General features: G+C 43.6%; 1 protein-coding gene across 1 annotated transcript in view; it reads right to left on the bottom strand.

The window, feature by feature from the left end:
* The window catches only part of LOC309386793 (tetraspanin-36-like), a 37,792-nt gene extending 15,317 nt beyond the window's left edge, over positions 1-22,475 (bottom strand). Inside the window, exon 1 of the mRNA XM_081942575.1 lies at positions 22,197-22,475. Within this exon, the coding sequence (XP_081798701.1) occupies positions 22,197-22,256 (60 nt within the window). The 5' untranslated portion in view covers positions 22,257-22,475. The remainder of the gene's footprint in view (positions 1-22,196) is intronic.
* Positions 22,476-25,331: the final 2,856 nt, after the last annotated feature.

The following is a 25,331-nucleotide window of genomic DNA, read 5'->3' as shown; positions in this document are numbered from 1 at the left end:
CACTTATTCAGGACATAGCATATAAAAGATGCTTGACCAGAGTCCACAGTATTGTCTGGAACGCTACAAATCCTCCCCATAACTGGTTTTCTTTGTTACCTTCTAGGAGGAGACTTTGCAGTATCTGAAGCAGAACAACTACATTCTGTAACATCAACTTTCAAGACTCGTTTTTCTGCTATGTATTCTAAATGGTCTGTGATTTATGCATCCATCCATCCATCCATCCATCCATCCACACACACACACACACCCTATTTCCCTGAAAATAAGATCTCCCCAGATAATAAGCCCAATTGGGCATTTGAGTGCATGTGCTAAAATAAGCCCTCCCCTGAAAATATTGCAACACAGCAGCAGCCATGTAGGTGACTATGCTCGCTTCCTGCACCCCAAAAACAATAAGATCTCCCCGAAAATAAGACCAAGTGCTTATTTGGGGGAACAGAAGAAAATAAGACCCCGTCTTATTTTTGGGCAAACACGGTATATGTATGAATGTGTATACGTATGTATGTATATGGAGACAGATCATAATTCATTTTTATTGATCTTGTTATAAAGAAGATTCTTAGTTATCTAGGTTGAGTTGTCTGGAAGTTGAGTGGACTTCTGGAATCCAATTGTTACCATGATTCAACTTCCACATCTTGATATGAACTGAGCATGGGAGGAGAGATGTGGGGTTCCAATACATTAGCCATAGATGTCCCCACTTCTCTTGCTGAGAACCAACACTACCAAAGAGCCACACCGAGCCACGTCTTTTGAATGACAAAGTGGTCAAATGTCCAAAGAATGATGGGACAGCAGAAAAAGGCTTACTCGACAGGCATTTGAGACAGGAGCAGCGGTGAAATTCAATTTTTTTTACTACCGGTTCTGTGGGTGGGGCTTGATGGGCATGGCAGGGGAAGGATACTGCAAAATCCTCATTCCCTCCCCACTCCTGGGGGAAGGATACTGCAAAATCTCCATTCTCTCCCCACTCTTGGGGGAAGGATACTGTAAAATCTCCATTCCCTCCCCCACTCTAGGGCCAGCCAGATGTGGCATTGGCCGGTTCTCTGAACTACTCAAAATTTCTGCTACGGTTCTTCAGAACCTGCTGAATTTCACCCCTGGAAAGGAAATTGAGTGATTGAATGGTCTGCCCTTACCTGCTTCTTCCTAGGGCTAAGAGAAACCTACTGGCCCATGATCACCCAGCTGGTTTTTTTGCTCAAGGTAGGACTAGAACTCCCAGTCACCCAGTTTCTATCGGGATATCTTAACCATAACAAACTGGCAATGCTAACTTGAAGTTCTGCACTTACACTGAATTTAAATCTATAATCCCTTTGTACTAACTCAAGAGCAGTACTAGGTACCAAGGGATGGGCAACTTATGGCCTCTTTACGACTTGTGGACTTCGACTCCCAGAATTCCTGAGCCAGCATGGAATTCTGGGAATTGATGTCCACAGTTCATAAAGAGGCCATAGATGCCCATCCCTGGTCTACCACATACATTCTGGTAACCAGTTTTGAAAACTGGCAAAGCACAGAGGAAAATAAATAAAAATATAAAAAGAAAGCCGGTGAGATGTCAGAATTGAATTACTGGAAAAAGGATGGGAAAGAGCCTGTTTTTCAAGTCTACTCACAGCTATGGAAACTTACTAGGTGACTTTTGAGTCCACCAGAATTACAAGTTGGTTGTTGAGGAGAAAAACTGGTGAAGAGAACGTTACGCTTGTGCCTGATTTTTTTTTTTAAGGAAAGGCATGATTTCATCTAATGAGCGAAGGATGAACAACAGATAAAAACACTTGACTATTAATCATATGCAAAATAAAAACTGAAAAGGCCACGAGACAAACTCATGTGATATAAGTGGTAATTTGTCATGCCCCTGAAAACCAAACATTTTCCTCCTCTGCCTAGTTATCTTCAAAACTCTAGCAGGGGGTTGGACTAGACAACCTCCAAGGTCCCTTCCATCTCTGTTATCCTGTTATGTACATTAGCTTCACTGAACCCAGGAAGACTGGTACAATGTTTATTTGGGATACTAAAGGTCAAATTATTCCATTGGTTCTTCTATTTCAGCTATCGTCCTTAACCTATGGCCATAATTGGGATCAGAATTTATGTTGCTAAAGAAGGCAGTTGTTTGATGACTTGCGCCAATTGTTATCATTATTAAGAGAGTCCCTATAGTTGTTAAGTGAGTCATGCAATGGCTATTAAGTGAATCGGAAGCTAAGGGGATTTTTAGTAAAATGTTTTTTATCTTTTTTAGGGGGTTCCAGGGTGGGGGGGAGGGCTAATCAGACCGGGAGGAGAGCCAGTGCCGGACAGACAGGTGAGTCCAGGAAGGACGGGGATGCGGTGGAGGGGGGGAATATAAAGGTCACTAAAGCAGAGGGTTGTCCTATTACAACAGTCGCGGGGAGGAGGGGATGCGAGGACAGGATAAGATCCCAAGGTCGGTTGGGAGACCGCGGCTGCTGGTTACGCCCGGTCGCTTGTACCAACCCCTGCAGTCTAGGTGGACAGGTGCTACAGAGCCAGGGCCTGCGGCTGATGCTTTGCAATGCAAGGTCTGTCACCAACAAGGCCCCCCTCATTAATGAGTTGATCTCAGAGGGGGAGCTAGACCTTGCAGGGATAACGGAGACCTGGCTGGGCCACGAGGGTGGTTTACCCCTCGTGGAAATGTGCCCACCGGGTTTCCGTGCATTCCATCAGCCTCGGGCCCTGGGTAAGGGTGGTGGGGTGGCGGTGGTTATGCGGGAATGTTTAGAGCCGAGGGAGTTCACTGTCCCTCAGATACCCGGGTGTGAGTCCCTTGGTGTGAACTGGGGCCCAGGGAGGCAGTGGGGCTTGCTGATTGTATACTTGGCTCCTCGCTATGCATCAGCAGCCCTGCCCAAGCTCCTCGAGCTAATCTCAGCGACGGCAGTTGAGACTCCCAGACTTTTGGTCATGGGGGACTTCAACTTGCCGTCAACGGGAGCGGCTTCCGAGGTGGCTCGGGAGTTCATGGCTTCCATGACGGCCATGGACCTGACCCAATTAGTGCAGGGCCCCACTCATGAAGGGGGCCACACACTGGATCTCATTTTTGTATCTGAACAGTGGACGAGTGATCTGGGAATAGGGGATTTAGTCATCACGCCCCTGTCATGGTCAGACCACTCATCCCTCCGGCTGGACTTCCCTGGCGCTATCCCCCACCGCGAGGAGGCGGAACCAGACTCTATAAACTGGTACCGCCCCAGGCACCTGATGGAATCTGATAGATTCCAGACGGAGCTTGGGCCAATACCTGTAGCCTTGTCCCGCTCCCGCTCCGAGGACCTAGTGACTGACTGGAATAGGGCGACGACTGGGGCCTTGGACCGGGTTGCGCCTTTGCGACCTCTCCTGCGGCATCGACCCACCCGGGCTCCTTGGTTTACTGAGGAGCTTAGGGTGATGAAGCGCCACAGGAGACGTCTAGAGAGCAGGTGGAGATCCTCACGCTCCGAATCTGACCGAACACAGGTAAGAGCCTATTTGCGGACTTACCTTGTGGCAATAAGAGCGGCCAAACGTAGACATTGTGCTGCTCTTATTGCGTCCGCGGATAACCGCCCTGCCGCCCTGTTTAGGGTGACCCGCTCCCTTTTATCGCAGGGGGCGCGGGAGACACCCTTACAGGGTAGAGCAGAGGAGTTTGGGGAATATCTTCAGGACAAAATCGATCAGATCCGGAGCGGGTGGACCTCCGTCAGTGGACCAGACGAGCCGCCAACAGCGAGTCTTGAGAGACCATTCTGGGAGGAGTTTGACTCTGTTGCCCCCGAGGATTTGGACAGGTTGCGTGGACGGCTGCGACCCACCACATGTTTAATGGACCCGTGCCCCTCCTGGCTGGTACTGGCAGCCTGGGAGGTGACACGAGGCTGGCTCCTGGGCCTGGTGAACGCCTCATTGGGTGAGGGATACTTACCAACCGCCTTAAAGAGGCGGTGGTGAGACCCTTGCTCAAGAGACCTTCGCTCGACCCAATGGAGCTAGCTAATTATCGTCCAGTCTCCAACCTCCCCTTTTTGGCGAAGGTTGTTGAGAATGTGGTGGCGCAGCAATTTCCACGACACCTAGACGAATCCGACTATCTAGACCCATGCCAGTCCGGCTTCCGACCCGGGCACAGCACTGAGACAGCCTTGGTCGCGTTGGTCGATGATCTCTGGAGGGCCAGAGATAGGGGTTGTTCCTCTATCCTGGTCCTATTAGACCTCTCAGCGGCTTTTGATACCATCGACCATGGTATCCTATTGCGCCGGTTGGAGGGGATGGGAGTCGGAGGCACCGTTTTGCGGTGGTTCGGCTCCTACCTCTCCGACCGGAAGCAATGTGTGTTGACAGGGGGGCAGAGGTCGTCCCTGAGGCCACTCACTTGTGGGGTGCCACAGGGGTCGGTCCTCTCGCCTCTCCTGTTCAACGCATATGTGAAGCCGCTGGGTGAGATCATCCGTGGTTTTGGGGTTGAGTACCATCTTTACGCTGATACTCAGCTGTACATTTCAACCCCAAACCACCCCAACGAGGCTGTCGAAGTGATGTCCCGGTGTTTGGAAGCCGTCGGGGTCTGGATGGGGGACAACAGACTCAAACTCAACCCCTCCAAGACCGAGTGGCTGTGGGTACCGGCACCTCGGTTCAGCCAGCTGACTCCATCGCTGGCCATAGGGGGCGAACAACTGTCCCCCGTGGAGCGGGCGCGCAACTTGGGCGTCCTCCTCGATGCCCGGCTGTCAATGGAGGACCATGTGGCAGCCGTGGCAAGGGGGGCGTTCCACCAGGTCCGCCTGGTGCGCCAATTGCGCCCCCTACTGGACCGGAGTGCCCTGCGCACGGTCACTCATGCGCTGGTGACGTCTCGCCTGGACTACTGCAATGCCCTCTACATGGGGCTTCCCTTGGGACGCATCCGGAGACTGCAGCTAGTTCAGAACGCAGCCGCGCGGGTTATTATGGGAAGTACACGTTACTCCCACGTAACACCTCTCCTGCGCGAGCTGCACTGGCTACCTGTGGCCTTTCGGGTGCGTTTCAAGGTATTGATCACCATCTTTAAAGCGCTCCATGGCATAGGACCTAGTTATCTGCAGGATCGCATCCTACCACACACGTCCCTGCGACCTATCTGCTCACACAGGGAGGGGCTCCTCCTGGTGCCGTCTGCTAGGCAATGCCAGCGGGCGACGCCTAGGAGTAGATCCTTCTCTGTGATGGGCCCAACCCTCTGGAATGACCTCCCCCCAGACATTCGAACTACCACCGACCTCCGTTCCTTCCGGCAAAAGTTAAAGACTCACCTATTTCAATCAGCTGGCCTGGCACTTTCTTAGTTTTACCTCCCGGGGATTTATTTTATTTTAATTGGGTTTGGGGTTTTAATTGGGATGTTTTTAGGATTAGAATATATTTATTTCTTAGTACAGCCTATCTCCCCCTCCAAATGTATCTTAAATGTATTTTATTATTATGACCGATTTTATTTGTATTGACTGTACACCGCCCCGAGTCCCTTTCTGGGAGAGGGGCGGTCTAAAAATCTAAGAAATAAATAGAAATAAAATAAAAATCCAGCTCCCCTCTGCCCATTGACTCTGTTTGTTGGAAGCTGGGAAAGTCACAACGGCAATCACACGATCCCAAATGATTGTAAACACATGATAAACACATGCCTGTGGCCAAGTCCCACTGGATAGTGCCTGCGAACCTAGGGATTAGGTCAGTGGTGAGTTGCCAATATTTGTAATACTGGTTTGGGTGCACGCAACACTTCTGCGCATGTGCAGAAGCATCGGGCGGGTGGGGGGAGCTAGGAGCAACCCACCTCTGGGGTAGGTGTGTTTGTGCGTGAGTGTGTGTGTGTGTGTGTGTGTGTGTGTGTGTGTGTGTATAAGAGAGAGAAAGAAAGAGAGCACTACAACCAGTAAAAGTTTGTTACGTTAGATTCCCTGGGTCTCCATGAACCCATTTGTGCCGGTGTGTGTGTTCTGACCCGGCCTTTGCAGAAGCAAGAAACAGAACCCTCACAAAGAAAACCCCCTCTTTATTTACACCTTGGGAATTCACTGCATTCACCCACAGAAAGTCCAGGCAAGAGTCCTGCAAAGAGTTAACGTATTTTTCGGAGTATAAGACCCACCAAGATTTTGAAGAGGCAAAATAAAATTAAAAAAAGGTTTTTGCACTCTGCGGACCTCCCAAAAAAGGGCCCATTTTTTTTTCCAAAAAAAGGCATGAATAGCCTTTAGGAGGCTTGTAGAGTGCTCCTGGGCCGGGGGGGGGGGGGGGGGATTTATGCCCTCCCCAGCCCCTTGGAGCACTCTATAAGCCTCCTAAAGGCTCTGCACAACCATCTTGGTGAAGTGGGGGGGGGGTTCGGGAGGCAAAAAAATGCTGTATTCACCCAGATTTTCAGCTTCTTTTTTGATGGAAAAGGGTGCGTGTTATACTCTGAAAAATACAGTAACTGAAGCAATACTCCTTATCAGCTCATTAAGATAAATGCAAGGCCTGAGCAACCAGCAGAGGGCTGCAAATTAAATTAGAGAAATAAGACAAACCTCAGTTTTTGCAAGGCAGTCAATTGTCCCAGGAAACACACAAGGAGTAATTTTCTAGAAATGTGAACGGTTGTCTGTGACAACCAAACCACTCCCCTTTCCTCATATTTATTCCCCAGCCAGGGAGGGGCCATTCAGCATCCACATTTGTTTTGCTTCCCAAACTGACTCATTGTCCTCCGTTGTTCACCTCTCCTCTCTGCTCTGTGCATACGTGCATCTGGAACAGGCTCCAGCTCCTCCTCCTCCTCCTCCTCACTCATCTCTGACTCCAAAGGTACTGCCTCTCCGGTGACTGGGAAATGCCAGACGGCCCTGGCCCTATCTCTGTGTCCGACACTGAGCCTTCCCCAGGCTCCAGAACTGGCCCAAGTTCTTCCCCAACCTCCTCCTCATCCGAATCTGCCGCCAGCTGAGCTGGCCACAACTATGTGGTGTGATTTGAGCATGGCTGTTAACCAGAGCTATGAGTGAGTGACCACAAGCCAAATCAGGGAGCGGGTACTGTTAAACAACAGCTAAAAGATGTGATCTAATGACTGAGCTCACTTACAGGTAGTCCTTGACTTACAACAGTTCATTCAGTGACAATTTAAGGTTACAATGGCACTGCAAAAAACCTGCTGTGGCCATTTTTCACACTTACAACCGTTGCAGCATCTCCATGGCCATGTGACCTTCTGACAAGCAAAGTCAATGGGGAAGTGAGATTCACTTTACAACCGTGTTACTAACTTAACAACAGCAGTGGTTCACTTAACAACTGCGGCGAGAAAGATCGTAAAATGGGGGAAACATTCAATTAACAGCTGTCTCGCTTAGCATCAAGAATTTGGGGCTCAATTGCATTGGTAAGTGGAAGCATACCTGTTTTTCTTCTCCGTAGCCTAAATTTTCATCAAATCTTGCCTGATGGAAGAATCTCATACTGAGCTTGAAACTTGCACATTTCTCTCACTTTATAGTTCATTCAAATAAAGATGTGATTAAGATTATGAATAATTCTTGCTCCCGTGATTACGATTTGACTATTGGTGAATTTTACTGATGTCTATGTCCCAAAGAAAATGAAGTGTTAATGCAACTGGAGCATTACCATTCTTGACTGAGACTTAAATCATCTCATTTTTGGTTGCAAGATAGAAAACAAAACATCTCTGTACAGGTAGTCCTCAACTTATGACCACAATTGAGCCCAAAATTTATGTTGGTAACGGAGAAATTTGTTAGGGGAGTTTGCTCCATTTTATGATTTTTCTCGCCACATTTATTAAGTGAATCACCACCGTTCTTAAATTAGTAACAGAGTAGTTAAGTGAATTTGGCTTCCCCATTGATTTTGCATGTCAGAAGGTCACAAAAGGAGAACACATGACTCCGGGACACTGCAACCGTCATAAATGTGAGTCAGTTGTCAATCAACTGAATATAAATCACATGACCACGGAAATATTGCAACAGTCATATGTGTGAAAAAAAGTCGTAGGTCACTTTTTTTCAGTGCTGTTGTAACTTTGAATGGTCACTAAATGAACGTTCGTAACTGGAGGATTACCTGTGTATGTTACTGAAAGACAAAACTCATGTGCGTTTTACCTTGCTGCATTTTTCTACTGAAGCTTTACCCAACATGTTGCAATCCTGCAGACTTTCCCAGGGTCCTTGTGGCTGGTGCAACTGACGTCCAAACATCTTGACCACATCAAGCGAAGTGGTCAATTGAACTGTTTGTTCATTTTTTTGGCCTCCCAAGAAACTCAAGGTGTTTCCTTGTGGTTCTTCACACAAGTACACTCGACATTTCTGGCACATTAAAAATGGGATCTTCATATCGAGAGGTTAATGAGAACAAAGGGTTAGCAGGGCAGGCAAATTTGATCACCCCAAGTTTAGAAAACTTTGTTCCTGTTTAACCCCAGGGATGAAGCAAGAAAAAGGAGGACTCTTAGCCTATCATTTAGCCAATTCCAACAAAACGTTTTTAATCAAGTGTTCTGGCGAAAATCCAGGCAATATTCTTACGCAAGAGAACTACAGTAACAGCTGTAGGGAGATCGTTGAGCATATGTTGGCGTAAGAATGACTTCAACCAATGGCTGAAATACTATATTTCATATTTCTATCTTGCCTTTATTATTATACTCACAAACGCAGGTAAATCCTTGACTTACAACAGTTCATTTAGTGACGGTTCAGAGTTACTGAAAAGTAAGGCACTGAAAAAAGTGACTTACGATCATTTTTTGCACTCATGGCATTCCCCATGGTCACGTGATTTATATTGGCAACCGACTCACATTTACGACGACTGCAGAGCGCTGGGATCATGTGATCCCATTTTGCAACTTTCTGAGAAGAAAGGGGGAAGCCGGATTCACTTAACAACTGTGTTATTATCTTAACAACGGCTGTGATTCACTTAAGAAATGTGGCAAGAAAAGTCGTAAAACGGACCAAAATTCATTTAACAAATGTTTCACTTAGCGACATAAATTTGGGGCTCAAGTGTGGTTGTAAGTCAAGGACTCTTTGTTGTTCATGCTTTAGAAGCCCTATAAAAGTACCCAGAAATCCTATCTTTGCCACTTGCAATGAGGCAAAGGGGCTGGGCAGTGGTGGGTTCCTGACCCGTTGCAACCGGTACGGTTCAACGGGGCCAGGTGCCCACCATGTGCATGTGCGCAGCGCGAGCGTATATACCCACTGCCCATGACGCTCCAGTTGCTCGGCTGAGTGTCGCGCAGGCGCCGTAAGCTCCGTGGATATGTGCAAATGCCCCGATCGGCTCAAATAGCGGTAAGGAGAGCGGACAGGCGGGCGGCCCCTCCGGAGCACCCTACCGAAATAGTACCTGGTGATCCCAGCAGACACCGGTACGCCCGTACCGGCCGTATTCCACCACTGGGGTTGGGGAAAAAAATATAAATCCAAATAAACCAAACCAAACCAAAAAACATTTGAAGATGCTTACTCACAATTTCCAATTTCTATCACAAGACAATGCACTGTAGAGTTATCTTCAGGCCACCCGCCAGGTTGAAGACAAGGCATTTTTTCCTATTATAAATTGAGAATTTTTCAGCAGGGGGTAGCTTCCTGCGGTTTTTACATTAATGTAGATTCCTCAAACAAAGTCTTCTATCTGTTCTTATAATTACGGAAACGTTATGGGGATAGCGTGCTGCTGTGCGGTAATCATTTAGCTGCAAAAGCTCATTATGTAAACGTATTCAATATTTCTTGCTGTGAAATGGGAACGTTCCTATTTGTAGGATTATAAAATGTAATTTAACTGAGCTGGACTACAATTTAATCAAATAGTTATACAAAATAGAAGAATTAAGAAGAATTCCAATGCTTTAACCAAAAGGTCCCTTTTAACCGGATGTTGTGGCATGTTGCTTCCTCTCCCCAATCGAAATATTTAAGGGGGGGAAAAAGGAAAGACACCTCCACACATTGCTTTCCAAATGCAAAATAACTAATGCCAATTCATATTACGGGTAAACATGCACGAGTTTGGGCGATCCTCTAGGTAGGATTCTGCCCAGTTCGGCAAACCCCCAAATGCCACCCTGGCTGGCCACACCCACCCTTACCTCCCACCCCGCCCCACCTGTCCCAGGAATCTCCACGCGGCCTGTTCATCATGCCAGGTAAGTGCAGGGCCCGCGCAGAGGCTTGGGGAGGGAGGGAAACAGGCCTACTCAAGGTTTCAGGCTTGTTACTGGCCTCCGGAGGGCCTCCCCTTCTCAGAGGCTCTAGGAAAGGCTCCAGAGCCTGGAGAGGGTGAAAAATGCCCCCCGCCATGGTGCAGGAGGCCGACTAGGCCACACCCACCCTGGCCACGCCCACCCAGCAACGGGGCAGCGAACTCGTTGCTGCAATTTTTGAAGCCCACCCCTGCAGCTTATGACCATAACTGAGCCCACAATTTTGGTCGTAAATCATAACAGTTGTCAAAATAGGTCGCCGCGTGTACTGTGTCTAATTTTATGACCTTTTCGGCAACGGTCGTCAAGTGAACACAGCGGTTGTAAAGCCAGCAATACAGTCCTTAAGTGAATGCTGTGGTCGATAAACAAGCAAACGCCGCGGTGGTTAAGCAAACTCAATGTTCACTATACGGCTTTTTTTTTTTTGCGGGAAATTGGATAGTGACCAGTTTGGGGCAAAAACATTGCAAATGGCTGTAAATGCAGACCGGTTGCCAAGTGCCCAAAATGTGATTGTGTGACCACTGGAGTGAGGTCAGATATTGGGACATGTTTTTTGGGGGAAGGGGGGGGTTCCATCATAACTTTGAACTGTTTTTAAACAATCCGTCATAACTTGAGGATTACTCGTAGTGTTTATTCCAATACTGGGGCAACAGGTTGCCTTACTGTTCAGGATAAACTATTTTCCTACTCTTCATTTTGTTCTGCATACTGCATTTTCCTGCAGGTTTCCAATGTAATATTTTCCCTGTGATTGCCATTTGGAACATGACACCCCAGAGGTCCCAATTAAACTGATTTACTACTAATGATTTATTACTAATCATTCTGTTTCTCTGTTTCACAATAGTGTGTGTGTGTGTGTGTGTGTGTGTGGATAAAATAGCCTCTTTCCAAGTAGCCCTTCTTTCACAAACACAATTGGGACTGGCAATTGGTTAAACAAAATGGTTACTAGATGAAAATTGTGACTGCGCTTATGATTTGGCCTCAGCTTTCCTTTAGGGAAAGACTCGATAGGTGGATAAAAATGCTAAATCCAGTCGAAACACCTGGCTGGTTGCGCAACCAACCACAGCAATGTTTATATCTAAGGGGCTGCCATAAAAAAGGAGTCAAGAAATCAGGACAAGAAGCAATGGATGGAAACTGATCAAGAAGAGAAGCAACCTGGAAATAAGGAGAAATTTCCTGACAGTGAAAACAATCAATCAGTGGGACGGCTTTCCTTTAGATGTTGTGGAGGTTTTAAAGAAGAAATTGGACAACCATTTCTCTAAAAGGGGATAGGGTTTCCTGCTTGAGCAAGGGGTTGGACTAGAAGACCTCCAAGGTCCCTTCCAACTCTGTTATTCTGTTATTCTATGGTTTGCAGCTGGGCGGACTAAGAGATTTCCAGAAGACCTTTGCCGGCAAGAATAGTTATAACTTCAGGTATGAATGATCATCTTCCATTTCAATGTGTTGGCAATTATTTTATTTTATCCCCCCCCTCCCCAGTTTATGAAATATATGCTACAGAGCATCAGGACAAGAACAGCTTCTAATAAACAAACAAACAAACCCTTCTTGTGGTGTGTCTGGAAGAAGCCTGAAAATCTAACCCTCTTGAACTTAGTTGACAGAACCGGAAAGATATGTGCAAGTATTTGGGTAACCTCCTCCTGTGGTTTCTTTGAATTTCGTTTCATGTTTTGTGAGAATCAAGGCACCGTTCTTGGGGGAGGGGGGACGGGACAAAATAGATTGACCTTGGGATGCTGTGGGTATCCTGCCTGTTGTGGTTTCTTCAAGAGCAAACCCAAAGTTGGTTTAGTCTTGTGGTGCTGTGATGATCCTAAAACAGAGTTTCCTAAAATTTGGCAACTTTGGATGGGTGTTGGAAGTCCACACACTTTTAAGTTGACAAGGCTGTGAAATCCAGCCGATATAATAAAAGGGTTTGTCTGACCTCTGCAAGGATTATTATTATCGCTAGGGAAGGCAATTAAACTTTCTCCAATTCAGTACAACTTGTTGCACAGGACAATTCTGTGTGTGTCAACCATCTGGTCTACACACACAAAGCTGGAGGTTGATCTTGTTCTGGGTTTGGTTCCACTGACAGTCCTCAACTTATAACCATTTGTTTAGCAACTATTTCAAGTTGCAATGGCACCGATTCACTTAACAACTGCACTGCAGTGACTGGCTTAACAACCTTGGCAAAACGGTCATAAAATCAGGGGCAACTCACAAAACCTCCATTCTGGTCCCAAAATTCTCCTAAGTTGAGAACTAACCATACTAGACTTATTGCCTTGCTCCGTCATTGTGTGATAATAGTCTAAACAATGATTTAAAATTTTCCTCCAATATAGGTAAACGTTGACTTACGATCACAATTGAGCCCAGAATTTATGTTGCTAAGTAAGACATCTGTTGAGTTTTGCCCCATTTTATGACTTTTCTTGCCACATTTGTTAAGTGAAGCACTGCAGTTAAATTAGTGACACAGTTGTTAAGTAAATCTTGCTTCCCTATTTGACTTTGCTTGGCAGGAGGTCGCAAAAGTGAACACGTGACCCCAGGACACGGCAACCGTTACAAATATGAATCAGTTGTCAATCATCCGAATTTTGATCATTTGACCAAAGGGATGGTACAACGGTCACAAGTGTAAAAAATGGTCATAAGTCCCTTTTTTCGGTGCTGTTGTAACTTTGAATGGTCACTAAATGAACTATTGTAAGTCGAGGATTACCTGTATTAAAGTCTTTATTTTCAACCTCAAATATTGCCCAAGCAGTGTCCTAAATCCAAAACAATGATGCAATTTCATTCCTGTTAATACAAAGAACACTTTGCCATTTACTTTTCTATTAGGTAAAAGATTACTGATATATGTCACCTGCTTTTACTTTCAGTATTGAATATTGAACCATCAGGAATTCATTTAGCCAAAGAAAATTTCTGGATATAGACGATAGAAACACATTCTGGATGAGAAAAGTTAATAGAACACTAAAAATCATTAAATTAAATATAAACCTGTTGAATGTGAACTACACAGAATCCATGGATTTAATTTCATGTTCTGATGATTATTATTTTTTGACTAATGACACCAATATGTCCACTAAACTTACAGAGACTGAAAGTAATTCTGCTTTTCGTCTAAAACATTTGCAGTTGGGCCATAAAAATTCAGAGTGCAACATGTAGATCACACATTCTGACATTATTATCGAGTGACATCCACCTGATATTTCTCCCTCAACGAACAGCTTTAAAAAGCTAATAAATTAGCCATACCTCTTGTATTATTTGGAAGTATCACTTGGAGAACTCTGATCCACCTAAACGTTGAATAATATCTGTTTGGGTTTTTTTTTTTAGAACATGAATCTACAGAAAAACAAGAATTCTGAGAGCTGCAACACAGCCTGCTGAAATGAAGAAATCTGGACTAGATCCAATTTTAATTTAATTTATTCAATCTAGGCACTGTCTGACTCGGGGCAGTGCACAATAAAACCAAACAAAATAGAAAATAAAATGTAGCATTATAAAAGAAAACAAAACCCAAAGGCTAAGAATATGCACACCTTGAAAAAAATCTGACAAGTACCAAACCTAGGATAATGGCCTAGGTTGGATAATTGATTTCCTAAAATTCCTTTCCTAAAATTCAATTCCTTTCCTTTCCCTTCCCTTTACGGAATGTACATAAGAATGTATTCAAAATGCAATTTCAATTAGGAAACTGGGGCAGGTCCAATCCAACCTAAGGTGGTTTTTTCCTTGTTAAATTTCCATAAATGCCATGTAAAAAAACTAACAAGAGTGGATGTGATCCTCCCTTATGGAAATTTCCACCTTACAGCTGTGTTTTAAATTTAACTTGTCAAAAGAGAAGTAGATATGGAAATGGCAGAACAGCTTCATTTAGTTCCTTTAACTTAGGCATCTTGGCACCCGGATGCATTGCCATGGAGAGGGTGGCTGTGCCATTTACACACCCTGATCGGGTTTGGAGATGAAACACTTCTGCAATTGTGAAGATCTTCCTTGCACCAGAACGTCAAATGCAGAAGCTTTGCTTCAGAAGGTCATAAGTCACAGTGAAGATCAGAGGAGGGGAATTTCTGACAGCTTCTGCCCTGTTCAACCTTTCTCTTAAGCATGAACAATTCAAGCATTCCACGGAGACAAGCGTGGAAGATCAAACCTTCAGGTCTGGCAGGCTGTTCCTTCAGAGCTGATCTGGTCCTTCCTCCTTTTAGCAACCCTTCTCCCTTCCTGCCCTGCAGTGGCATCTAGATTAAACAAGATCTTCTTTGTAATGCCAGCCTGGCGGGGGAATTTTCAGCAGGGAAGAAAGAATGAAAAGACGACAAAGAGGCCGTTGAATAGAAGCGAAGTGTCCCTAATTATGGAAATACAGTAGTGGTTGTACTCCGTCCTGCATTATCAGCCCTGACCTTGATCTGTGTCCTATTTGGAGCTACATAATTTAAGGAGGTCTTAGATAAACTGGAACAGACTCACTGAAAGAAAGAAATGAGAGGGACAAGGGCAGGCTGGAAATTGAAAGGGGAGGATAGTTATCCTTGAGTAAAGAAGGAACATGATAGTACTTGTAAATACCCTGAAGGGGTGTCCAGTTACAGAAAAGGTAATTCCCAGAGAAAAATCCAGTTCCTTAGGGAGGGGCAGCTTCCCTAAATTTGGATTTCCTACACTGAACAAAAATTGAACAAGAGAAAAACTCCATCCTAATTTTAGAACATTTATACACCCCAACCACATGTTGTAAGAGAGATCCTCCATTGCTAATGAACACAAACTTTCATTGACACCGTAGAGTTGTTTTTCTCAGCCTTAACAATTCTAAAATGAGTGGACTTCAACTTCCAGAATTCCCCAGCCAGTATGAATTCTGGGAGTTGACCGGTGAATGAATTCTGGGAGTAAGATCCATGCAAGTTGCAAGGTTGAGAAACACCGATATAGGCAAGCAACAGCAAATATGAGGTTCCTTTCAGTGTCATATGAAAAATAGTCCATGCATGTGTGCCTTATTAACCCAGTACAGAGTTAAATTAAGGTGCCCTTGGCCTCAATTCCAGAGAATTCATTCATGGAAATCCCATCCATTTCTTTTATTGATTTATTTTAGCCACCAGTGGAAAATAAATGATATATATTGACCAGTTATAGGTCAGTTCTATCATAAATATAAATATGCTGGTCTTGTTGTATTCAGGTCTTTTCCCATGTAAGATTGAGATTGTCTTGGCAATGTTTCGGCGAGGGGTGTGTGGAGTACTGGCTTTGTTTCAGTAAGTGGAATAATTGGTTGTGTGGTTGTATCATGATTGGTAGATTGGTGCTGGCTGTGGGTCCGTTGTTGTTTTGTGTTGTAACGGCTTGGGTGGTGGGCGGGGCTCTTTGGAGATTCCAAAGAAAAACAATTACCAACCTAATCCAAAGGGAGACTCCCCACAAAAACCAAGAGACAGAACAGGACAACGGCATCGCCCTCCTCCCTTACATCAAAGGCACCACAGATAAAATCAGCAAAATTCTCCACAAACACAATATCAAGACAGCCTTCAACACTGACCCAAAAATAGCCAACATCTTAAGAAACTCCAAAGACAAAATCCAGCTAGAAAACCAAGGAGTCTACAAAATACCATGCAAAATCTGCCCTGCAACATACAAAGGACAAACAAACAGGAGAATAAATGCACGCATCGCAGAACACAAGAACACAGTCAGAAAAAAAGAAAAAACTTCCTCCCTTTTCCAGCACCTTAAATCTACAGGACATGAAATTAATTTTGAAGGAACCAGGTTAATCTCCAAAACTGAATAGTTCAATAAGAGAATAATTATGGAAGCTATCGAAATAGAGAAACACCCCCACAACGTGAATAAACATGACGATACCTTCCGCCTACCAGACACCTGGAAACCAGCCCTGGTAAACAAACAAGCCCCACCCACCACACAGGTCGTTATAACACAAAACAACAACGGACCCACAGCCAGCACCAATCAGCACAAATCTACCAATCATGATACAACCACACGACCGATCATTCCACTTACTGAAACAAAGCCAGCCCTCCACACACAGAGACCAAGATTTATAGAAAGATGGCAGCTCTGGCCACGCTTTAAGCTAAAAACACCAGCCTGAAGATGGCGAGTGAGACCTCGCCAAAACGTTGCCAAGACAATCTCAGTCTTGCACGGGAAAAGACCCGAATACAACAAGACCAGCATACCTACACCCGTGAAAATCTACGAAAACATACATATACATATATTCATACATATGATTGACAGACAAAAGTCAGGTTCCAAAGATTAAAAAGAAAGCCTATTAACAATGGTTTTCAAAATTGCAATGATAATCTAGAGAAGAGAGATTGGCAAAGCATGTCTGGGGAATTCTGGGAGTTGAAATCCAGATATCTTATAGTTGCAAAGGCTTGGAAGCACTGTGTCAAGGGTCCGACTAATGAACCCAAGCAAATCAGAACGCTTGAGACTGGACTCCTTCTCCAAGATCTTTACTGAGTGCATCATATCAGCACAGCTTCAAAGGACAACCAATTCTAAATCTTTCTTGCCATTACAGTATAATTGAACTGGGAAATAATCACCATCCCTAAGTGTCACAGGTCACCTTGGCCAATTGGGTTAATTGGTAGGCTCTCCAGGCACTCCTTCCCCTTTGCTAGTAGGGATGACCTTGGTTCTCAGGAGAAAGCTCTCTGTTGTGTCTAGTAAGGCATTCTTACCTCCTTTCCCCCTTCCCCCTCTGTGTGGCAACTGAGGAACAGAAAAATAGTTCTGTTCAAAGTTGACATACAGCTGTAAGGAATTCATGAACACCCCTTTTGTGAATGTTTGTACAAAAGTTCAGTTTTGAGGCCCTTAACACACTTTTAAAGGTTATAAGGTTCAGCATAAGGCTAAGGCGCTCAGCTTGTCAATCAGAAAGGTCAGCAGCTCGGTGGTTCAAATCCCCAGCGCCACATAACGGAGTGAGCTCCCATTCCTTGTCCCAGCTTCTGCCAACCTAGCAGTTGAAAACATGCAAAAATGCAAGTAGAAAAATAGGAACCACCTTTGGTGGGAAGGCAACAGCTTTCTGTGCGCCTTCGGCATTTAGTCATGCCAGCCACATGACCATGGAGATGTCTTTGGACAGTGCTGGCTCTTTGGCTTTGAAACGGAGATGAGCACCGACCCCTAGAGTTGGGAACGACTAGCACATATGTGTGAGAGGAACCTTTACCCTAACGAAGGTTCAGCAAATATTTTTCCTCCTCTATGGAGAACGCTACATTTTGTTTTTTCTGCCAAAAATGAAAACCAACCCTTTGCTGAGCTGAGCCTCTGGGGTTTTTCAGGAATCCAGATTCTGAGAAACAGCCCCAATGCTTGCAGTTCTAAGAGAGCAGATGTGGTTTTCACCACTATTGTCAAAGATGATGCAAGATGGTGTGGGTAGCCAGTGTGAGAAGACAGCTGTTAGTAAGATCAGCAACAGGTGCATCCTGTTTCTCCTTTAAAAGTCAAACCATCTTCGAGTTATGCTTGACTTCTGTGGATCACACTGACACGCAATTTTCTTGCTTTGCCATTGCCTTCTGATATTTTTTTTCCAACTTTCCAATCAATAGTTCTGGGATTTCCAACTCCAGTCCCAAGAGTAAGTGGGTCTAACCCAGCTTAGCTTTTTCTGAACCCAGCCAAAGTCAACAATTTGTGAGCAGCCTTGGCAGAAATGAATCAGCAATCCAACAAGGGTACCCAAATTGTGATTTCCTCTTTGCATGGTATTTTGAGTTTTTCACTCCCATAACTTACCGTATTTTTCGGAGTATAAGACACACCTTTTTCCCTCAAAAGAGGGTGAAAATCTCTGTGAGTCTTATACACTGAATACAGCATTTCTGGCCTCCCGAAACCCTGCCCTCTTTGCAAAAACGGCCGTGCATAGCCTTTAGGAGGCTTCCAGAGTGCTCCTGGGGGCAAGGGAGGGCAAAAATGAGCAAAAAACAGGCCATTTTTTGCTCGTTTTTGCCCCCCCAGCCCCCAGAAACACTCTATAAGCCTCCTAAAGCTATGCATGATCTTTTGACAAAAAAACGGGCCCGTTTTTGCAAACACAAGCCGTTTTTGGGAAGTCTGTAGAGTGCAAAAACTTTTTTTAAAATTTGCGTCTTCAAAATCTTGGTGCGTCTTATACTCCGAAAAATACGGTACTTTCTTCATTTTTCCTGCCTCATTTGAGGAAGTTAATTTGGCAAGGCTAAGGCGCTCAGCTTGTCGATCAGAAAAGGTCGGCATTTCGACGGTTCGAATCCCTAGCGCCATGTAATAGAGTGAGCTCCCGTTACTTGCCCCCAAAATAGGAACCACCTTTGATGGGAAGATAACAGCATTCTGTGCGCCTTTGCCATTTAGTCATGCCGGCCACATGACCACGGAGATGTCTTCGGACAGCGTTGCCTCTTCGGCTTTGAAACGGAAATGAGCACCGCCCTCTAGGGTCAGGAACGACTAGCGTATGTGTGCACCTTACTTGTACATTGATGATTTTCAATAAATCTGCTACCATTACTAATCTCATTTATTTCACAATAACATCCATTTAAGATGCATTCCCAAGACACATAACAGTTTGAAGGGGAAAACAGGATGGATGGATGTGGGAAAGGACTCAATTCTCCAGACTTCTTTTTGAAACCCAGTTTCTGAGAAACCATTGACTCAAAGTCATTTTTCTTCCTCATTCCCAAAGTCATTTCTTCCACAATTCTGCTGTACGACCTTATATGGTTTACTCCTTATGATAGACACTGATTTATCATCACAACTCCTCCAGGAATTCAAGGAAACATACACTAGGCAGTATTCACTGTATTTTATCCCTACATCATCCCCGTGAGGTATATTTTTAGTTGGGAGATCTACACTCCCTGCATCAAAAATCAAAATATATGTAATATCACAAAGGTTTAGTATTGTTAAATAGACTAACATGAGGCAATAGAATGATGTTGTATGTATGATTTTAATATCTAGAATATTTTGTTCAAAATGACGGAATAACAATTGGAGCTGAACAATTGATGTATAATGATGCTATATGTATGAATCCAATACCTAGAATATTTTGTTTAAAATGAAGGAAGAACAATTATAATGGAACAATTGATATATAACGATAATGTATTTATGTTTACCTAATGGACAATTTGTGATTCGATATATAATTGTAAGTGGCGATAATGGAAAGGATGCACACAAATTTGTAACCAAACGGCACGCTATATGAAACAGTTGAAGGTTGTATGTTTTTATGTTTTGTTTGTTTTTTGTTTGTTAAAAAAAAATAATTAAAAAAAATCCAAAATCACCCAATGTGATGTACAGTATGGTCAAGAATTAGGATTTAATCTGGGATTATTTCTGTTCAATTCCTCAATGACAATGTGGTACTTTTTTTTTTTCAATCTTCTCAATTCTATAGCAAAGCTGGCTGGGGAATTCTGGGAATTGAAGTCCACCTATCATAAAGTTGGCTAGGAACTGGAAACTAAAAGCCATCTATCTTAAATCTGGCTGGGGAATTTAGCAGGTGAGCCCCGCCAATCTTAAGAGTTGGCTGGGAACTTTGGATGTTGAAATCCACCTTTCCTAGAATTGCCATTGTTGGAATGAAATGTCCTTCTGGGTTCAGTTCCAAGTCGGGAGAAAGACACTGGAAACATGGAAAAGATGTTTGAAAAGATGGTTTTAATTGTGGACAGGATCACATGGCTTGGCGCTCTAGGTGAAAAGAGAAGAGATGCTAAGTCCCTGGGTTTTATGCCCTCTCTCTGGGCTTTGACCTTCCTAGGGCCCAGGAAGAATACCCTGATTGGTTGCTGTCAAGATGTTATAGCTACCTTTGTAGGTTGTCTGTGTGCTAAGTTTGGTTGAAACTTTTTGGGTGGTGCAATGAAGGGCAATGGAGTGGGGTAGATCTTTGTTATGTAGAATAGACTGACCCAGACCTTAATGGCCCATTAACAAAGGTGGAGGGGCTCAGTTTTTACTTCTCTTTTTAGGGGGGGGGGGAATTCTGCCCTTTAATATTTCCTAAAATATTTTATTTTTCTAGGAGAGGGGTGGGTGCTAACTTCCTACACTACTAAACAATGCTTTAGTGGGTCTTACTCTGGAACTAGAACTCTCTTCACTCAGTCTGCTACTACCTTTTCTGAATGGAGAAGCAATCCTTGATTTCAGGCAAAAAAGATTATTCCATCTAAATATTGCTGGTAAGGATCAGCAGAAGAACCAAGGACTTTAGGAGCCTATCACCAGGTAACTTGGTTCTTTTGGAAGAAATCTTAAACAAAATGTGTCTTACTTCTGAAAAGTAAGGAAGGCATCACAAATATTTCAACTTCTTAATGATTATATCTCACCCTAAATGATTCCAGTTGCAATAGGAAAAAAAAGCCAAAAATTAGTTGATATCGCAGAGCTGTCGGACTGCATCTAAAAACTACGTTTACACAATTGCACTAGATTATAATTTAACCCTGGAACTGGGTTTACACAAACTACAACAAACTATGGTTAACAAGCCCTAATGGACGTTCTCAAACAATATACCAAGCCAGAATCACATTCAAAGTTAGCAAAAACATATGAAGAACGATTGCAGGAACTGGGTATGTCTAGTTTAATAGAAAGAAGGACTAGGGGAGACATGATAGCAGTGTTCCAATATCTCAGGGGTTGCCACAAAGAAGAGGGAGTCAAACTATTCTCCAAGGCACTTGAGGGTAGAACAAGAAGCAATGGGTGGAAACTAATCAAGGAGAGAAGCAACTTAGAACTGAGGAGAAACTTCCTGACAGTTAGAACAATTAAGCAGTGGAACACCTTGCCTCCAGAAGTTGTGAATGCCCCAACACTGGAAGTCTTTAAGAAGATGTTGGATAGCCATTTGTCTGAAACGGTATAGGGTTTCCTGCCTAGGCAGGGGGTTGGACTAGAAGACCTCCATGGTCCCTTCCAACTCTGCTATTGTATTGTATAGCAATATATAATAATGTTCAGAATAAAAACCGTATAAACCAAGCCAGTGCATAACCACCTTTTGAGGTTAACCCCGGAGTTCAACTCGGCAGAAAAAAAATTCTAATTCTGAGAAAAATTTAGGCGTCCATCTTCCCTTCTTTCTAGCTACCATCCTGTTCAGTTTTCCTTGCAAAATACAGCTGGTGGTTGATTAGTAGCCCCAACCATCCTCCGCCCGGTTTTATTTTATTAATTTATTTGATTTATCAAGCATGTATGAGAAAACAAGTATGAATATAACATATAAACATGTAAGTATAAGCAGGTATAAGCATATACATAAGAAATTAGTACAAATAAATGGGAACAGTAGGACAGGGACGGTAGGCTGATGCGCTTTTGTAAGCCCCCCTTACAGACCTCTTATGAATGGGGCGAGGTCCACGGTAGACAGTTTAAGCAGTGGTCCCCAAAGTGGGGTCCAGGCCCCATAGGGGGGGATTTGATCTTTAATGGGGGCAATCTCAACCTTGTTTAAACCAAGTTAACGGCCTTTTAGGCTTCCTCCGTGTGAGCAGAGTTCACTTTTTGAGTAAAGAAAGAATTCTAAGTTGGATCAGGATTTTGGAGATGCTTAGGTGGGGCATGGCCAAAAAAAAAAAAAGGTTGGGGACCCCTGGTTTAAGGTTAAAATTTTTGGGGGTGCCGGGGGGGGGGTTGAGGATGTTCATTGCAGAGGAAGGTTTTGAGTAGAAGGATGGAAGCTTTCCCAGGGACTTACCCAGAAGAGTAAACTGATAAACAGCAGCACGCTCTTGGAAACAATCACCCCAAAATCCATCTTTGCTCTTCGGACGCTTTTCCAAGGGAAAAAAAAAGAGAGAAAAGGGGAAAATTAGAAACGCAGCAGCTCCTTCCCCGGACCGAGAAAGTAACGAGACGCAGTTGTGGCTCGCGCGAGGAACTTTTCTGGGACTCTCCGCCAGTTTATCACATGACGTCCTCGTAACTTGCTATTTCCTGAAAACCAACCCCTTACTGTAACTTCACCGCCCCTCCCATCGCCATTATTTTGCCTAAGGAGGCTACCGCCAGCTTGCTATAATAGCTGCAGCACAAAAAGGGAGGTACCGAAGAGTTCCTAGTAGCAGGCCCGCCAGGAAAACGATGAATCTCCCCGCTGCTAAATAAGCCTGGTGCAAACGCCAAAGGGCTGGTTGTGTTCACCAAGACACGTTAACGCAGGGGTGTCCAAACTTGGGAACTTTAAGACTTGTGGACTTCAACTCCCGGAAGTCTTAAAGTTCCCAAGTTTGGACACCCCTGCGTTAACCTAACTCCCGGTGCATTGTTGTTTACTGAATTAACTCCGCTTCCAGCAATTACAATGCAAAATGGAATTATAAGGGGTCTTTGGTGCTCTCTGAACTTGGTTGTTTTATTTTTTCTCCTAGATGACGCCATCAATGCTAGGCCTAGCATTGAGAGTGTTACCCTACTTTTGGGTAACTTTATTTTTATTTCCCCAAGCATGATGTGGGTAACGGATATAAGTATACACGTGACTATGAACATGTGAAATGAATTTGAATACAAGGGAATATTAGGAGGGAATGAAAGAAGACGAAAGAGCACCAAGGATCCTTCAGCTCAACTCTGAACTACAAATATTATCCTTTTTTTTGAGACTGAATTATAAGCTAACGTGTTAGCTCGGTCTAAATACTTATATTTTCTTTTTGCCTTCAGGTTATAACTCCTGACAGTTACAAGGACAAGTCCCTGCAATGTTCTTGGCAACATTTTCAGAAATGGTTTACCCTTGTTTTCCTTCTTCCTGAGGCTGAAAAGGACAGCCCAAAGTCACAGACACTGTTGCCAGGTGTCCACTATTTGAGCGGACAGTCGGCTTTTTTCACATTATGTTCACTATTTTTTTTCACAAAATAGTGGACTTTTTTATTTATTCAAAAGCTTTATGATGAAATGGTACGTAATCTAAAGCTGTACAGTCTAAGACACGGGTGTCCAAACTTGGCAACTTTAAGACTTGTGGACTTCAACTCCCAGAATTCCCCAGCCAGCATAGCTATGCTGGCTGGGGAATTCTGGGAGTTGAAGTCCACAAGTCTTAAAGTTGCCAAGTTTGGACACCCCTGGTCTAAGAGAATAAGGATAGGAGAATCGCGTTTTGTCTTTTTTTTTTTAATAAGTTAGAATGAGACAAAGATCGAATATCCATTGAACTCGATTCTCCGAAAAAATTATTAATCATACTCAACTGTTTCACAAGACCTTTAATAAAAGTATATAAAATTATTTACATACTATTTTTCTTAACTCGCATTTACCTATTATTTTTATATGATACTTTTTTCTTAGTTGGATAGGTATGTTTTGGAACACTCAACAACGTATCATCATTTGAGGTTCAATGAGGACTAGCCTCAATATGTAGAGCGCGAATTCTTCGAACCAAAGATTTCGTTGAAGCATTATAAACATAAAAGTTAATCATTGTTTTTATGTAAATACTATTTGGCCGTGTTCTAATTATAATATATTTGATGTTTTGAATTTTAAGTAAAGTTTTGAAGTGATTATTTTAAGACGTGTTAAAAAGTTTGTAAGAAAATATATAATTTAATTGTAATTTTTTAAAAAAATTTTAACTACTTAACACCCCCCCCCCCCCCGCTTGTCCGCTATTTTTGGGAAGCAGACCTGGCAACCCTAGACACTAGAACTCCCAGTTCCCTGGTTTTTAGCCTGGTGTCTTTAACCGCCGTGCGTCTTGTAACTCACTAATAGCATCATACTGGAGGCTTGGCACTTAGCAGATTGTTGGATACTGTAGGTAGGAAGTTAAAACCCACCCCTCTGCTAGAAAGCTGAAATATCAAGAAGGCAGAATATTATATTTCCCTGGATGTGAAAAGGGAGAATCATGTTTTTAAAGACAAAGTAGCTCCCTACAGCTTCCTGGCCCCTCCCCCAACCTTTGTCAATGAGCCATTAAAGCTTGGGCTAGTCTACTCTACATAACAAAGGTAGGATTAGACTTCTACAGAAACAACTAATCAGAATACATTTCTTACACAGGAACAGGAAACAGAGAGGTGGGGGCCGAACAGAAAGTATAAAAAACCCAGGAACTCTCAGCAAGCCACATTCTTCTTTTTCTTCTTCACCCAACATCTTGAAGCATGTGATCACCTTTTTCCCCATGAGCTCAATCCATGTCATCCTGTCCACCATTAAAATCATCTTTCCAAGCAGCCTCCATGTTTCCAGTGTCTTTTTCCCCACTTGGAACTGAACCCAGAAAGACATTTCTTCCAACAATACCAACTTGATACCAACATTACGGCTGCTTGTGCATGGCATATTTGATCATGGCTTCTATAATTTCCCCCCTCTTTCTGGGACCACACAAAACCCTGGTCCATATATTAGCTAATCAAACTGGGATTCTATTGCATGTTAGATTAAAATGTGGCTAGATGGCTCGTGGTTCAATGTGACATCATAAACCCCAACTATAAAATATAAGAGGTTTTGGGATTCACGGCAAGTGTAATTTATTTAGTTTCGCCTACTATGGCCTGCAAACCACTTCTTGGATCAATACAAATAGTCCTCGACTTATGACAATTGGGACCAGAATTTCTGTTGCTAAGCAAGGCAGTTGTTACATGAGTTATTCCCGATTTTACAACCTTTTCTGCCATAATTGTTAAGTGAAATCACTTAAATCACTGCAGCTGTTAAGTAAATCACACAGTCATTAAGTATCTCCAGATTCCACCCACACTAAGGTTTAATGAAACTAATTATCCTAATTTGAGTCTCAGTGCAAACGTATTTTCTGTAAGCAGTGCTAATTTTAAAATTACCAAAGCTGGACAAACTTATT

Source organism: Natrix helvetica, assembly GCF_964273705.1.
Source record: "Natrix helvetica genome assembly, chromosome: 2".
Classification (NCBI taxonomy): domain Eukaryota; kingdom Metazoa; phylum Chordata; class Lepidosauria; order Squamata; family Natricidae; genus Natrix; species Natrix helvetica.
Note: the sequence above shows the minus strand (reverse complement) of the source record. Positions and strands in the feature narration are given on the sequence as shown.